The sequence below is a fragment of the Sapajus apella genome, unplaced genomic scaffold (genome assembly GCF_009761245.1).
Source record: "Sapajus apella isolate SASKATOON/1434 unplaced genomic scaffold, GSC_monkey_1.0 scaffold2, whole genome shotgun sequence".
Classification (NCBI taxonomy): Eukaryota; Metazoa; Chordata; class Mammalia; order Primates; family Cebidae; genus Sapajus; species Sapajus apella.
In genome coordinates this window covers 79912762-79927788 of record NW_022436942.1, presented here as the reverse complement: position 1 = coordinate 79927788, position 15027 = coordinate 79912762, and the positions used below count along the sequence as shown (strand labels likewise).

The 15027-nt window shown below is 50.2% G+C and overlaps 1 protein-coding gene across 1 annotated transcript in view; it reads left to right on the top strand.

The window, feature by feature from the left end:
- Window positions 1-7775, top strand: part of MORN3 (MORN repeat containing 3) — a 24231-nt gene extending 16456 nt beyond the window's left edge. Inside the window, exons 3-6 of the mRNA XM_032283416.1 lie at window positions 4534-4693; window positions 6261-6445; window positions 6679-6769; window positions 7515-7775. Coding sequence (XP_032139307.1) covers window positions 4534-4693; window positions 6261-6445; window positions 6679-6756 — 423 coding nt within the window. The 3' untranslated portion in view covers window positions 6757-6769; window positions 7515-7775. The remainder of the gene's footprint in view (window positions 1-4533; window positions 4694-6260; window positions 6446-6678; window positions 6770-7514) is intronic.
- Window positions 7776-15027: the final 7252 nt, after the last annotated feature.

The following is a 15027-nucleotide window of genomic DNA, read 5'->3' as shown; positions in this document are numbered from 1 at the left end:
TGTGTGTGTGTGTGTGTGTGTGTGTGTGTGTGTGTGTGTGTGTGTGTAGGCGGAGCTGAGAGAGGCCTGGGAGAAAAGGGAGGGGAGGTCTACCGGGAGGAGGACAAGGTTGTGGTGCGTGTGGGAGAAGGAAGGGGTGGGGGAATTGCAAAGTTTCTCAGAATAAAACCCAGGAAACAGGAAGCAAGAGAAGGCCAGGGAGGAGCCCAAGAAACCCTGTGGTTGCTCGGAGCCAGCCAGGCTTGTGGGGACGAAGTCGACTCCACCCTCTTCCCCCTGGTTTCCTGGCTTTCTTTTCCCTGGGCATCTCTTTCTGAGAATTCCCTGAGAATTCCCCTTCTGTTGGGCCCGAATAAAAGAGGAGGTAGGAAAAGTGGAAGCAAGAGGGCAGAGGATAAGAGAGTTGGGTCCCAGGGGCAGAAGCCAGCCAGAGGCGCCTGCTCAGCCCAGAAACACCCAAGCTGGGCACAGGGTCCCTCTACCTACTTCCACAAGTGTGGATGAATCCTCACTTTCAGCCCCAGGACACTAATAATAAACAGTATTGCAACTGAGCAACTACTATTGTGAGCCTGAAACACACGGGTAATACTTCAGTTAACTCTCACAGCAATGGCTCATCATCATATCATCACGCCCATTTTGCTGATAAGCAAACAGGCTTGGAGAGACGAGGTGTCTTGTAACCACCCAAGGGGTTCACCCTGCCCGCTGCCTAGACAGAGCCGATTCATCAAGACAGGTGAATTGCAATAAAGAGTAATTGCCGGGCGCGGTGGCTCACGCCTGTAACCCCAGCACTTTGGGAGGCCGAGGCGGGTAGATCACGAGGTCAAGAGATTGAGACCATCCTGGTCAACATGGTGAAACCCTGTCTCTACTAAAAATACAAAAAAACATTAGCTGGGCATGGTGGTGCGTGCCTGTAATCCCAGCTACTGGCTGAGGCAGGAGAATTGCCTGAACCCAGGAGGTGGAGGTTGCGGTTGAGCTGAGATCGAGCCATTGCACTCCAGCCTGGGTAGCAAGAGTGAAACTCCATCTCAAAAAAAAAAAAAAAAAAAAAAAGAAAGAGTAATTGACACAGAGGTGGCTGTGTGGGAGACCTGAGTTGTATTATTACTCAAATCAGTCTCCCCGAACATTCTGGCAGCAGAGTTTTTAAGGATAACTTGGTGGGTAGGGGGAAAGACAGTGATCTGGTAGTGCTGATTGGTCAAAGATGAAATCACAGGGAGTCAAAGCTGTCTTCTTGCCCTGAGTCAGCTCCTGTGTGGGGGCCACAAGATCACCTAAGTCACTTTATTGATCCGGGTGGAGCCAGCTGATCCATCCAGTGTACAGTCTGCAAAATATCTCAAGCACTGATCTTAGGAGCAGTTTGGGGAGGGTCAGAATCTTGTAGCCTCCAGCTGCATGACTCCTAAACCAAAATTTCTAATCTTGTAGCTAATGTTAATCCTACAAAGGCAATCTAGTCCCAGGCAAGAAGGAGGTCTTTGGGAAAAGGCTGTTAATGTCTTTGTTTAAACTTTAAGTTTCTCCCAAAGTTAGTTCAGCTTAAGCTCAAGAATGAACAAGGATAGCTTGGAGGTTAGAACCAAGATGGAGTCAGTTAAGTCTCTCTCGCTGTCTCAGTCATAATTTTGCAAAGCAGTTTCAGTCTTTCCTGGAGTCACACAGCTAGCAAGTAGCCAGGGTTTCATGTTCTCTGCTCCCAAATTTATTGGCTAGTAGGAAGAGAAAGTCCCAAATAACCAGTTTACATAGAATATGGTGTTAGGAGAGTTGTTTTCACAGGGTGCTCACAGGAGAGCCATTAAGCCCAGCCTAGGAAATTCAGGGCAGAATGCTAGACACAGTGGATCATGCCTGTAATCCCAGCTCTTTGGGAGGCTGAGGCGGTTGGATCACTTGAGGTCAGGAGTTTGAGACTGGCCTGGCCAACATGGTGAAACCCCCATCTCTACTAAATAAAGATACGACAATAAAAAAAAAATTAGCTGGGCCCAGTAGTGCACACCTGTATTCCCAGCTTGGGAGACAGAGGCATGAGAATTGCTTAAACGTGGGAGGCAGAGGTTGTAGTGAGCTGAGATCATGCCACTGCACGCCACTCTGGGCAACAGAACAAGACTCCATCTCTAAATAAATAATATTATGTAATAATAATAATTAGCTGGACATGGTGGTGCACATCTGTAGTCCCAACTTCTCAGAAGGCGGAGGCAGGAGGATTGTGTGATCTCAGAAGGCTGAAGCTGCAGTGAGCTATGGTGGTGCCACCACACTCCAGCCTGGACAACAGAGCAAGGCTTGTCTCAAAAAGAGGGAATTCAGGTCGGGCACGGTGATTCACGCCTGTGATCCCAGCACTTTGGGAGGTCAAGTTAGGAAGATCACCTGAGGTCAGGAGTTTAAGACCAGCCTGGCCAACATGGTGAAACCCCGTCTCTACTAAGAATACAAAAATTAGCCAGGCGTGGTGGTGGGCACCTGTAATCCCAGTTACTCAGGAGGCTGAGGCAGGATAATGCTTGAACCTGGGCAGCGGAGGCTGCAGTGAGCCGAGAGAGCACCACTGCACTCCAACTTGGGTAACAGAGTGAGACTCTGTCTCAAAAAACAAAAGAGGGAATTCAGGGCAGGCTTCCTGTAGGAGGTGACACTAAAACACGTTAGGAATTAGCCAGGAAGAAAAAATGGGGAGGAGGATGGGAGGCAAAAAATAGCAAAGGAAAGGAGATGTCAAACAGTAGTGTGTATCTGCCCTGGGGCAGGAGTAAGGAAAAGGGTTGCCAGGGCCTTCGAGGACACGTGGGAAATGAGGATTTTGAGGAGTAGGCTTGGCTCCTCAATCCAGCCTCCTTGGGTATGATCTGCAAAAAGACCTTGTTTCCCTGTGGTTGGACACTAAGTACGGTGTTCTTTTTTCTTTTCTTTTTTTTGAGACAGTCTCTCCCTCTGTGGCCCAGGCTGAAGTGCAATGGTGCAATCTTGGCTTACTGCAACTTCCATCTCCCCAGTTCAAGCGATTCTCCTGCCTCAGCCTCCTGAGTAGCTGGGATTACAGGCGCACACTACCACGCATGGCTGATTTTTGTATTTTTTGGTAGAGATCGGAGTTTCACCGTGTTGGGCAGGCTGGTCTCAAACTCCGGCCTCAGGTGATGCACCCGCCTCAGTCTCCCAAAGTGCTGGGATTACAGACTTGAGCCACCGAGCCTGGCTATGTATGGTGTTTCTGTTCATTTTTCTGGGTCAAAATAAGAGTGGGATGGGGGCAAGCATAATCCAATGGGCGATTTTTTAATTTTTATTTTTTGAGATAGTGTCTCACTCAGTCACCCAGGCTACAGTGCAGTGGTGGGGTCTCAGCTCACTGAAACCTTCATCTCCCCGGTACAAGCGATTCTCCTGCCTCAGCCTCCCGAGTCGCTGGGATTACAGGCCCTGGCCACCATGCCCAGCTAATTTTTCTATTTTTTTTTTTTTTTGGGACGGAGTTTCGCTCTTGTTACCCAGGCTGGAGTGCAATGGCGCGATCTCAGCTCACCGCAACCTCCGCCTCCTGGGTTCAGGCAATTCTCCTGCCTCAGCCTCCTGAGTAGCTGGGATTACAGGCACGCGCCACCATGCCCAGCTAATTTTTTGTATTTTTAGTAGAGACGGGGTTTCACTATGTTGACCAGGATGGTCTCGATCTCTTGACCTCGTGATCCACCTGCCTCGGCCTCCCAAAGTGCTGGGATTACAGGCTTGAGCCACCGCGCCTGGCCTAATTTTTCTATTTTTAGTAGAGACAGGTTTTCACCATGTTGGCCAGGCTGGTCTTGAACTCCTGACCTCAAGTGATCCGCCCGCCTCAGCCTCCCAAAGTGAGCCTGTGAGCCACTGCACCCGTCCTAGATGGGCGATTTAAAGAATCCTCAGGTGCTGTAGGGGCTGCATGGTGCACGGTGGGATGGAGATGAGGGAGAAAGGGGTGCTCAGTGAGGAGGCAGATTAATGACCGGCTGCATGGAGGTGGCAGCAGAGGCACAGAGAGAAAGGGACAGCATGGAGAGATCCTTGAAGACACGATAGGCCAGGCTCCGTGGCTCACACCTCTAACCCCAGCACTTTGGGAGGCCAAGGAGGGTGGATCACTTGAAGTCTGGAGTTCCAGACCAGCTTAGCCAACATGGTGAAATCCTGTCTCTACTGAAAATACAAAACTTACCCAGGCGTGGTGGTGCCTGCTTGTAATACCAGCTACTTGGGAGGCTAAGGCAGGAGAATCGCTTGAACCCAGGAGGCAGAGGTTGCAGTGAGCTGAGATCACACCACTGCACTCCAGCCTGGGTGACTGAGCAAGACGCTCTGTCAAAAAAAAAGGCATGACCCTCTGCTAAGACGCGACCCTCTGCTTGGACATAGGGCTGAGGAAGAAGGAAGAAGCTGGGCTGTGTGGCTCTGGGGTGCCTGGAAAGACGATGGGCTTTCTTGGTGTTGGGGACGGCGCCCTGAGCAGGAACATCTTCGTGCTTTCAGGGTTATGGGATCCAGTTTTTCGGACCCAAGGAGTATTATGAGGGTGAGTGGTGTGGCAGCCAGCGCAGCGGGTGGGGCCGCATGTACTACAGCAACGGTGACATCTACGAGGGACAGTGGGAGAACGACAAGCCACACGGGGAGGGCATGCTGCGCCTAAGTGAGTGCCCCGCCCTCTCAGGGCCCGCCCACCCGACCACGCCCCTGGCGGCGAGCTGGTCACGTCCACCTGGTCCCACAGGGAAACACCACACCAGGCAAAGCTCTTGCATCAGTTGGGACAAGAGAGGAAACGGACCCTATCCCTCCCCTCAGAGAGCTTGTACTTTCCTAGGGGAGCCTAACAATAAATAAATAACTAAGAATTTCTTGGGATCCTCATAATCATAGCCAACACTTATATGCACTGGGCTCATTTAATCCTCACCACAGTCCCATAAGATAGTGATTTTAGCCCGGGCGTGGTGGCTCACGCCTGTAATCCCAGCACTTTGGGAGGCCAAGGCAGGCAGATACCTGAGGTCGGGAGTTTGAGACCAGCCTTACCAACATGGAGAAACCCCATCTCTACTAAAAAAAGTACAAAATTAGATGGCTGTGGTGGCACATGCCTGTAACCCCAGCTACTCAGGGCACTGAGGCAGGAGAATCACTTGAATCTGGGAGGCAGAGGTTGTGGTGAGCCAAGATCGTGCCATTGTACTCCAGCCTGGGTTGTAAGAGCGAAACTTCATCTCAAAATAATAATAATAATCATCATCATGAAATAAAAAAGATAGGTGCTCTTATCATCCCTTCTTTACAAATGGACTGAGACACGGAGCCGATGTCACTCACTCCAGGTCACACCGTCTGGGCTATTGGGTAAATGTGCTAACATTTCTCCTTAGGAAACAGGAAGGCCTGTTGGGAAATGATGACAGAATTTGGGGCAGGGCCTATTTAACTTGACTTATAGTCAGGGAATGCCTCCCTCAAGAAGGTGCGTTGGGTTTTTGTTTTTGTTTTTGAGACCAGGTCTCTCTGTCACTTAGGCTGGAGTGCAATGACACGATCTCAGCTCACTGCAACCTCTGACTCCCAGCTTCCAGCAATCTCCTGTCTCAGCCTCCCGAGTAGATGGGATTAGAGGCGTGTACCACCATGCCCATCTAATTTTTTTTTTTTTTTTTTTTTTTTGTATTTTTTTTAGTAGAGACAAGGTTTCATTCACCATGTTGGTCAGGCTGATCTCAAACTCCTGACCTCAAGTGATCCACCTGCCTCGGACTCCCAAAGTGCTGGGATTACAGGCGTGAGCCACCGTGCCTGGCCCAGAGGGTGCATTTGAATATTTGAAAGGAGACCCAAAGGAGGAGAAGTAGCTGGATTTTTTTTTTTTTCTTTTGAGACCAGTCTCACTGTCACCCTGGCTGAAGTGCAGTGGGGCAATCTCAGCTCCCTGCAGCCTCAATTTCCTGAGCTCAAGCCATCCTCCCACCTCAGCCTCCTGAGTAGCTGGGACTATAGGTGCACACTACCATGCCCAGCTAATTTTTTAAAAATTGTTTTTGCAGAGATGGGGTCTCACTACATTACTCAGGCTGGTATTGATCTGCTGGGTTTATAAGCCTCCCATCTTGGCCTCCCCATGTGTTGGGGTTGCATTGAGTTCTGTAAGAGCGACCCCCTGGGGGTCTAGCCTAGTTTGGCGTACCCCAAACCACACCTCCCTGTCCTTTCCCCAGAGAATGGGAACCGCTACGAGGGCTGCTGGGAGAGGGGCATGAAGAACGGACCCGGGCGTTTCTTCCATCTGGACCACGGACAGCTGTTTGAAGGCTTCTGGGTGGACAATATGCCCAAGTGCGGGACGATGATCGACTTTGGCCGTGACGAGGCCCCTGAGCCCACTCAGTTCCCCATTCCTGAGGTGGGCAGCCCTCCCCAGGGCCCTGTGGCCACACCCAGACAGAGAGAGGCCAGCACCCTGAGCCATGCCCAGCCCAGACCTGCCAGGCCCAGCCCAGCCCAGACAGGGAACAGACAAGGTTTTGTTTTCAGTCAGGGCATCCCTGGCAAGGGAAGTGGCTCCTGATGATGCTGGCAGCATCCCACGGGGCAGGCAGCACCAGTCAAAACCAACCCCTCGCTGTTTCCCTCCAGGTCAAAATCCTAGACCCTGATGGTGTGCTGGCAGAAGCCTTGGCCATGTTCAGGAAGACAGAGGAAGAAGGAGATTGATGCCAGGTGAGGGGTGGGCACACCTGCCATGCTCTTCCGTGGCTGAGGCTGCTCCAGGGCCCAGATCAATACACACATCTCCTGGGGTCTCCAAAGGGCTCAGGGTGGGGGCATGAGGGAGCAAGACCAGAGAGGGCAGTCTTCTTGCCTTCTATGTTCCAGGTGTGGTTTTTGGCTCTTCCTCTTCAAAACCCCTTTCGGCCAGGTGTGGTGGCTCACATCTGTAATCCCAACACCTTGGGAGGCCAAGGCAGGTGGATCACTTGAGGTCAGGAATTCGAGACCATCCTGGCCAACATGGTGAAACCCTGTCTCTACTGGTGGCAGGCGCCTGTAATCCCAGCTGCTTGGGAGGCTGAGGCAGGAGAATTGCTTGAACCCGGGAGGCAGAGATTGCAGTGAGCTGAGATCGTGCCATTGCATGCTAGCCTGGGCGAGAGAGTGAGAGTCCATCTCAAAAAAAAAACAAAACCCAAAACTGATTTCACTGAAGACCAGTGCATACCAGTCCCGCCCAGAACCTTCTGTTTGCACCCTGGGCTGCATCACTGGGCTGGGCACGGGTTGGAAGGAGGTGGTCTGCTGGCTTCTGAATGCCCTTGAGTAAGGTGGTTGGCCTCGGGCTTCCATTTCACATCTGTCCAGTGGGGCCTTGTCAAGTCCCAGCCCCTCCTGAGCACGATGTGAGGGTTTGAGGAGATGCATTGGTACAGTGACTTTCAAATGGCAGCTCCACCACCCCCCTCTCTCCCCTGCAGAGAACACCAGCGCTTCAGGAGAAATTCAAATCCATGTCACCCAGTCGCTCAGATCAGTGCAGCTCTGGCTGGAGGAATCAGCAGTGGCTCCACAGGAACCTGGCACCCTCAGAGGACCCCTCACTCCCCCCAGCACTGGGTGGTTTCTTGCCAGTAGGAAGGCCAGTGCTTCTCTCCCAGGCTGGCCTTGGGACCCTCTTGCGGCCTTCATTTTCTGATCTCATCCTGCAGTGCATAAGAATAAAGAACCAGGTGGTGTAAGCCTGGGCCTGTGGTGTGAGGATGGAGCATGTGAGGGGGCATGGGACAGGTTTCAGGTGGGGAAAGACCTCCCCTGGCTGGGCTGCCAGGGCTTAGCTTGTGGAGGAGCAAGGGCAGGTCTTAGTGGACAGAATGAGCCGGGTGCAGTGGCTCATTCCTGCAATCCCAGCACTTTGGGAGGCCAAGGCAGGAGGATCACTTGAGGCGGGGAATTCAAGACCAGCCTAGGCAACATAGCAGGATCCTGACTCTACAAAAAAAAAAAAAAAAAAAATTTTTAAAGATGGAATCTTGCTCTGTCATCAGGCTGGAGTGTAGTGGTGTGATCTTGGCCCATAGCAACATCTGCCTCCTGGGTTCAAACGATTTTCCTGCCTCAGTCTCCTGAATAGCTAAGACTACAGGTGAACGCCACCACATCCAGCTAATTTTTGTGTTTTTAGTAGAGACAGGGTTTCACCATGTTGGCCAGGATGGTCTTGATCTCTTGATCTTATGATCTGCCTGCCTCAGCCTCCCAAATGGTGGTATTACAGGCATGAGCCACTGCACCTGGCAGACAAAAAATTTTTAAAAATATAAAAGAAAGGAAAAGAAAGGGCCGGGTGTGGTGGCTCATGCTTGTAATCCCAGCCCTGTGGGAAGTTGAGGCGGGCAGATCACAAGGTCAAGAGATCGAGACCATCCTGTCCAACTGGTGAAACCCCATCTCTACTAAAAATACAAAAATTAGCTGGGCGTGGTGGCACGTGCCTGTAGTCCCAGCTACTTGGGAGGCTGAGGCAGGAGAATCGCTTGAACTGGGTAGGCGGAGGTTGCTGTGAGCTGACATCTTGTCACTGCACTCCAGCCTGGCGATAGAGCGATGAGACTCCATCTAAAGAAGAATAAAAGAAAAGAAAAAGCAAAAGAAATGGCAGGTGCCCTGTAAGATAACCCAAAGAGAACACCTGCATCCTGCCACCAAGATTTGAGATTAAAATTTCCTGACCACTTCTCAACCTAACACAGGACTCTCAACCTTAAAATCCCATGGAAACTTTAAAAAGCTGTGGAAGCCCAGGTCCCATGCCCAGAGATTCACATCTAATTCATCTGGGGTGAGGCCTGAGCTTTCAGAAAGTTCCCTAGCAGATTTTTTTTTTTTTTTTTGTTTTTTTTTTTTTGAGACTAAGTCTGGCTCTGTCGCCCAGGCTGGAGTGCAGTGGCTCAATCGCAGCTCACTGTAACCTTCACCTCCCAGGTTCAAGTGATTCTCCTGCCTCAGCCTCCTGAGTAGCTGGGATTACAGGTGTGCACCACCACACCCGGCTAATTTTTGTATCTTTAGTAGAGATAGGGTTTTACCAGGTTGGTCAGGCTGGTCTCCAACTCCTGACCTTATGATCTGCCTGCCTCAGCCTTCCAAAAAGTGCTGGGATTACAGACGTGAGCCACCAAGCCCGGCCTTATTTATTTATTTATAGACGGAGTCTTGCTGTGTCGCCCAGGCTGGAGTGCAGTGCCGTGATCTCGGCTCACTGCAACCTCCACCTCCTGGGTTCAAATGATTCTCCTGCCTCAGCCTCCCAAGTAGCTGGGACTACAGGCACCTGCCATCATGCCTGGCTAATTTTTGTATTTTTAGTAGAGATAGGGTTTCACTGACTTAGCCAGGATGATCTCGATCTCCTGACCTCATGATCCGCCCGTCTTGGCCTCCCACAGTGCTGGGATTACAGGCATGAGCCACCACGTCTGGCTATTATTTATTTTTTTGAGACAGAGTCTCACTGTCACCCAGGCTAGAGTGCAGTGGCATGATCTTGGTTCACTGCAACCTCCGTCTCCTGGGTTCAAGCAATTCTCCTGCCTCAGCCTCCTGAGCAGCTGGGTTTACAGGCACCTACCACCATGCCCGGCTAATTTTTTGTATTTTTAGTAAAGATGGGGTTTCACCGTGTTGGCCGGGCTGGTCTCAAACTCCTGACCTCAGGTGATCCACCTACTTACTCCTCCCAAAGTGCTGGGGTTATAGGCATGAGCTACCAGCCCCGGCCCCCAGGTGATTTTAACGTGGAGCTGGCTCTGGGAACGCTTGATTTACTGGCTGTGTGGCCTTGAGCAAGTGACCTCCATTGCCCCACCTATAGAATGGGACTCAGGAGAGCTCACAGGAGTCTTCTGAGGCTTTGATAACAGATGTCATCATGAATATCATGTATTGGGGTTAATTGTGGATCAGATACCAGGGAAGAGCAGGGCAACATTCCTGAGAGATCAGATGTTCTCTTGCATAATGGGCAGGTGAGCTCTGGATTCATACTGCCTGGGTGTGAATCTCGGAGCTGGGTGTTCTTGGGAACATCACCCCCACTCTGTTCTCTAGGTCTCCTCACTAGCAATACGGGGCATTAACAGTACTTTCCACCTGGAGTTACTGTGGTTAGTTACTGTGAGGCTGAGATAACGTAGTGGTTTTAAACAGAGGGTATGATTTTGTCCTCCCTGATCCCACTCTTCCTTGGGGACATTTGGCAATGTCTGACATTTTTGTCCTCACAACTGGCAGGAAGAAGGCTATTTATTGGCTTTGAGTGAGTAAAGGCCAGGGCTGCCTTTAAATGTGGTGCAATGTCACCATGCTACCAAAAAAAAAAAAAAAAAAAAAAAAGCCATTCAGCACTTGTAATGCCAGCTACTCAGGAAGCTGAGGCAGGAGAATCACTTGAACCAGCCTCAAAGGTTACAGTGAGCCGAGATCATGCCACTGCACTCCAACCTGGGCAACAGAGCAAGACACCATCTCAAAAAAAAAGTTGAAGTTGAGAAAACCTGAAATACCATGATTCCAGCTAAGACCTCAGCAAGAAGCCCACAGCACATAGTAAAGCCTCAATAAACACCACTGACTTTACTGAGGTTCTCTCTGACCCCTGTGTCATAAGTGGGGTGGCTTCACTCAGGGTGTGGTTCTTAGTCTGTACTTCTGGCACTGGAAAGCCCCATCTGGACACCCTAGGATGCTGAATCAATTGTAACTTCCAGATATGGAGCGCTCACTCTATTCCAGGCCCTGTGCTCACAGCTTTGCAGCAAGCTTTCTTTCCTGGGACTCCCGGACAATAGTGAGATGTCTTGCTATTATCAGTGCGATTTTAGAGAAGGAAACTGAGGTTCAGGGAGGATCACAAGTCATCAAGCTAGTACTGTGCTTAAACTTAGATCTAGCTGCTCTTTTTTTTTTTTTAATTTATTTCTTTTTTATTGTCAGGCTGCCGGTTAGCTCAGTTGGTGAGCTAACCAACCGCCCGACAGATCTAGCTGCTCTTAAGGCGCAGAAGAGTGTATATAAAGGGTTACCGTTTTTTAAGAAATAGTGGGAAGAGGGTGTACTGTTTATGTATAAAATGTCACTAGATTTGAACACAATAAACTGGCAAAGATGGTTGTCTCTGGGGAGAGTTGGGGACTTGGGAACAGGAGCTGAAAAACAACTTCTCTCTGTTGTGTTTGGAACCAAATGAATGTATTATGTATTCAAAATGTAAGTCGAACTGCAGTTAAAGACTGTGCTCCTAGCCTGAGTCGCCTGGGTGTGAGAGTACCTGGGGTGCTTGTCAGAAACAGATTCCAAAGTCACACCCAGACCCACTTGAATCAGAATCCTCCACGGGCTTCGAAACCTGCGTTTGACAAGCCAGGCTGATGAGTCTTGAATCAAGGCTATTTAAGGAAAGAGAACGCAAGACAACAGGATCCTAAGCCAGAAATGATTCCAGCTGGATCCCGAGTCTTTGCAGAAGTAGGAATACATAAAAAATGTCCAGGATGGCCGGGCGCGGTGGCTCACACCTGTAATCCTAGCACTTTGGGAGGCCAAGGTGGGCGGATTACCTGAGATCAGGAGTGGGAAACCAGCCTGGCCAACATGGTAAAAGCCCATCTCGACTAAAAGTACAAAAATTGGCCAGGCATGGTGGCTCATACCTGTAGTCCCAGCTACTCGGGAGTCTGAGGCAGGAGAATCACTTGAACCGGGGAGGTGGAGGTTGCAGTGAGCCAAAATCACACAACTGCACTCCAGCCTGGGTGACAGAGCGAGACTTGGTCTCAAAAAAAAAGACGTTCAGGACTTCTCTGGGGAGCAGTGGGGGTTCACACAGGGGTCCCTGCCCAGTCTTACTCGGTACCCTTCAGAAGTATGGATTAGGCCTGGCACAGTGGCTCATGCCTGTAGTCCCAGCACTTTGGTAGGCCGAAGCAGGTGGATCCCATGAGGCCAGGAGTTCAAGACTAGCCTGGCCAACATGGTAAAACCTCCATCTCTACCAAAAAATACAAAAATTAGGCAGAGGCAGGAGAATCGCTTGAACCTGGGAGGCGGAGTTTGCAGTGAGCCGAGATGGCACCATTGCACTCCAGCCTGGGTGACAAGAGTGAAACTCGTCAAAAAAAATGTGTTTAAATTTTTCTTTTTTGAGGCAGGGTCTCTCTCGCCCAGGCTGGAGTCCAGTACTACAATCAAGGCTCAGTGTAGCCTCTACCTCCCAGGCTCAAGTGATCCTCCCGCCTCTGCTTCCTGAGGAGCTGGGATTACAGGTGTACGCCACCACTTCCAGCTAATTTTTGTATTTTTTATAGAGACAGGGTTTCACCATGTTGCCCAAACTGGCCTTGAACTCCTGGATTCAAGTCATCCACCTGCCTCAGCTTCCTAAAGTGCTGGGATTACAGGCATGAGCATAACCACTTAATATATTAGGTCTCTGAGACAGACAGAAATCTCAAACTCAAAGGCCTAATGAGGCCAAGAAATTCACGAGTGAAGCTGGCCTGGTGTGAGACAAGAGGGAGTGGTGGGGACTGTGGAAAAAACAGGCCCTGGGAAAGAGGGTGGCTGCAGTGAAGCTGCTGCTCATGGTAAGAGCACCTCTGTAAGAAGGTGGCCCCATACAGTTGGGGCTTCCAACACTTTTTTTTTTTTTTGAGACAGAGTATGACTCTGTCGCTGGGAGAGCAGAGTGCAATGGCGTGATCTCAGCTCACTGCAACCTCCGCCTCCTGGGTTCAAGGCAGGATTCTCCTGCCTCAGCCTCACAAGTAGCTGGTATTACAGGCGCATGCCACCATGCCTAGCTAATTTTTGTATTTTTAGTGGAGATGGGGTTTCACCATGTTGTCAAGCTGGTCTCAAACTGCCGACCTCAGGTGATCCACCTGCCTCAGATTCCCATAATGCTGGGATTACAGGTGTGAGCCACCACTCCTGGCCCCAACATTTCAAGCAAAGCCAGAATCAGCACAGGTAAGATATTTGTGAGGGCCTGGGCTCTGAGCCAGACTCTCCAGTTTCAAATCCTGGCAATTTACTTAACTTCCACGGGCATGAATTTTATCTTCTGCAAAATGGAGATAATAATAGTACCCACTATATAAGGGTACTGAGGGTTAAATGAGTTGATGCACAGTGCTTAGAATAGCAACTGCACATAATGATTGTGCATGTGCGTGTGTGCGCTTGAGACAGAGTTTCGCTCTTGTCACCCAGGCTGGAGTGCAATGGCGTAATCTCAGCTCACTGCAAACCCTGCCTCCCAGGTTCAAGTGATTCTCCTGCCTTAGCCTCCCAAGTAGCTGGGATTACAGGCAAGCATCAACATACCTGGCCGATTTTATTTTTATTTATTTATTTAATTTTTTGAGACGCAGCCTCACTGTGTTGCCCAGGCTGGAGTGCAGTGGCACGAGCTTGGCTCACTCCAACTGCTGCCTCCCAGGTTCAAGCGATTATCCTGCCTCAGCCTCTCGAGTAGATGGGATTACAGGCATGTGCCATGATGCCCAGCTAATCTTTTTTTATTTTTAGTAGCTATGGGGTTTCACTGTGTTAGCCAGGATGGTCTCAGTCTCCTGAACTTGTGATCCGCCTGCCTCGGCCTCCCAAAGTGCTGGGATTACAGGCATGAGCCACGGCATCCAGCTGTTTTTTAAAGATGTCTTCCTCTGTCACCCAGGTTGGAGTGCTGTGGCATGATCTCAGCTCACTGAAACCTCCGTCTCCTGGATTCAATGATCCTCCTGCCTCAGCTTCCTGAGTAGCTGGGATTACAGGTGTGCACCACCATGCCTGGCTAATTTTTGTATTTTTAGTAGAGATGGGGTTTCGCCATGTTGGCCAGGTTGGTCTTGAACTCCTGACCTCAAGTGATCTGCCCACCTCGGCCTCCCCAAGTACTGAGATTACTGTTGTGAGTTGCTGCAACCAGCCAATATTCTTACGTTGTTATTTTTGAGACAGAGTCCCATTCTGTTACTCAGGCTGAAATGCAATGGCATGATTACTGCTGACTACAGGGTTGACTTTCCAGGCTCATGCAGTCCTCCCACCTCAGCTTCTCAACTAGCTAGGACCACAGGTGCACCACCATCATGCCCAGGTAATCTTTGTGTTTTTCATAGAGATAGGGTCTCATCAAGTCAACCAGCCTGGTCTTGAACACCTGGGCTCAAGCGATCCTCCCATCTCAGCCTTCCTGTATTGTGATTACAGGTGTGAGTCACCATGCCCTGCTTATTTTATTATTTTAAATGAATCCTGATAAAAATCTCACTAGATAATATTCCTGCCAAAATGCATAATCTAATAATAAGAAAACATCTGGGCCAGGCATGGTGGCTCATGCCTATAACCAGGTGGGAGGATCGATCTCTTGAGCCGGGAATTTGAGAGCAGCCTGGGCATCAATCAGTCCTTGTCTCTACAAAAGGTGAAAAAAACTTAGCCGGGGCAACATGGCAAAACCCTGTCTCTACAAAAAATATGAAAATTAGCTGTGCACGGTTGTACACACCTGTAGTCCTAGCTTTTTGGGAGGGGGTGAGAGGATTGCTTGAGCTCTGGAGGTCAGAGCTGTGGTGAGCTGTGATCATGTCATTGCACTCCAGTCTGGGTTACAGAGTAAGACCCTGTCTCTATAATAATAATACTAGGCCGGGCGCGGTGGCTCAAGCCTGTAATCCCAGCACTTTGGGAGGCCGAGGCGGGTGGATCACGAGGTCAAGAGATCGAGACCATCCTGGTCAACATGGTGAAACCCCGTCTCTACTAAAAATACAAAAACATTAGCTGGGCATGGTGGCGCGTGCCTGTAATCCCAGCTACTCAGGAGGCTGAGGCAGGAGAACTGCCTGAACCCAGGAGGCGGAGGTTGCGGTGAGCCGAGATTGCGCCATTGCACTCCAGCCTGGGTAACAAGAGTGAAACTCTGTC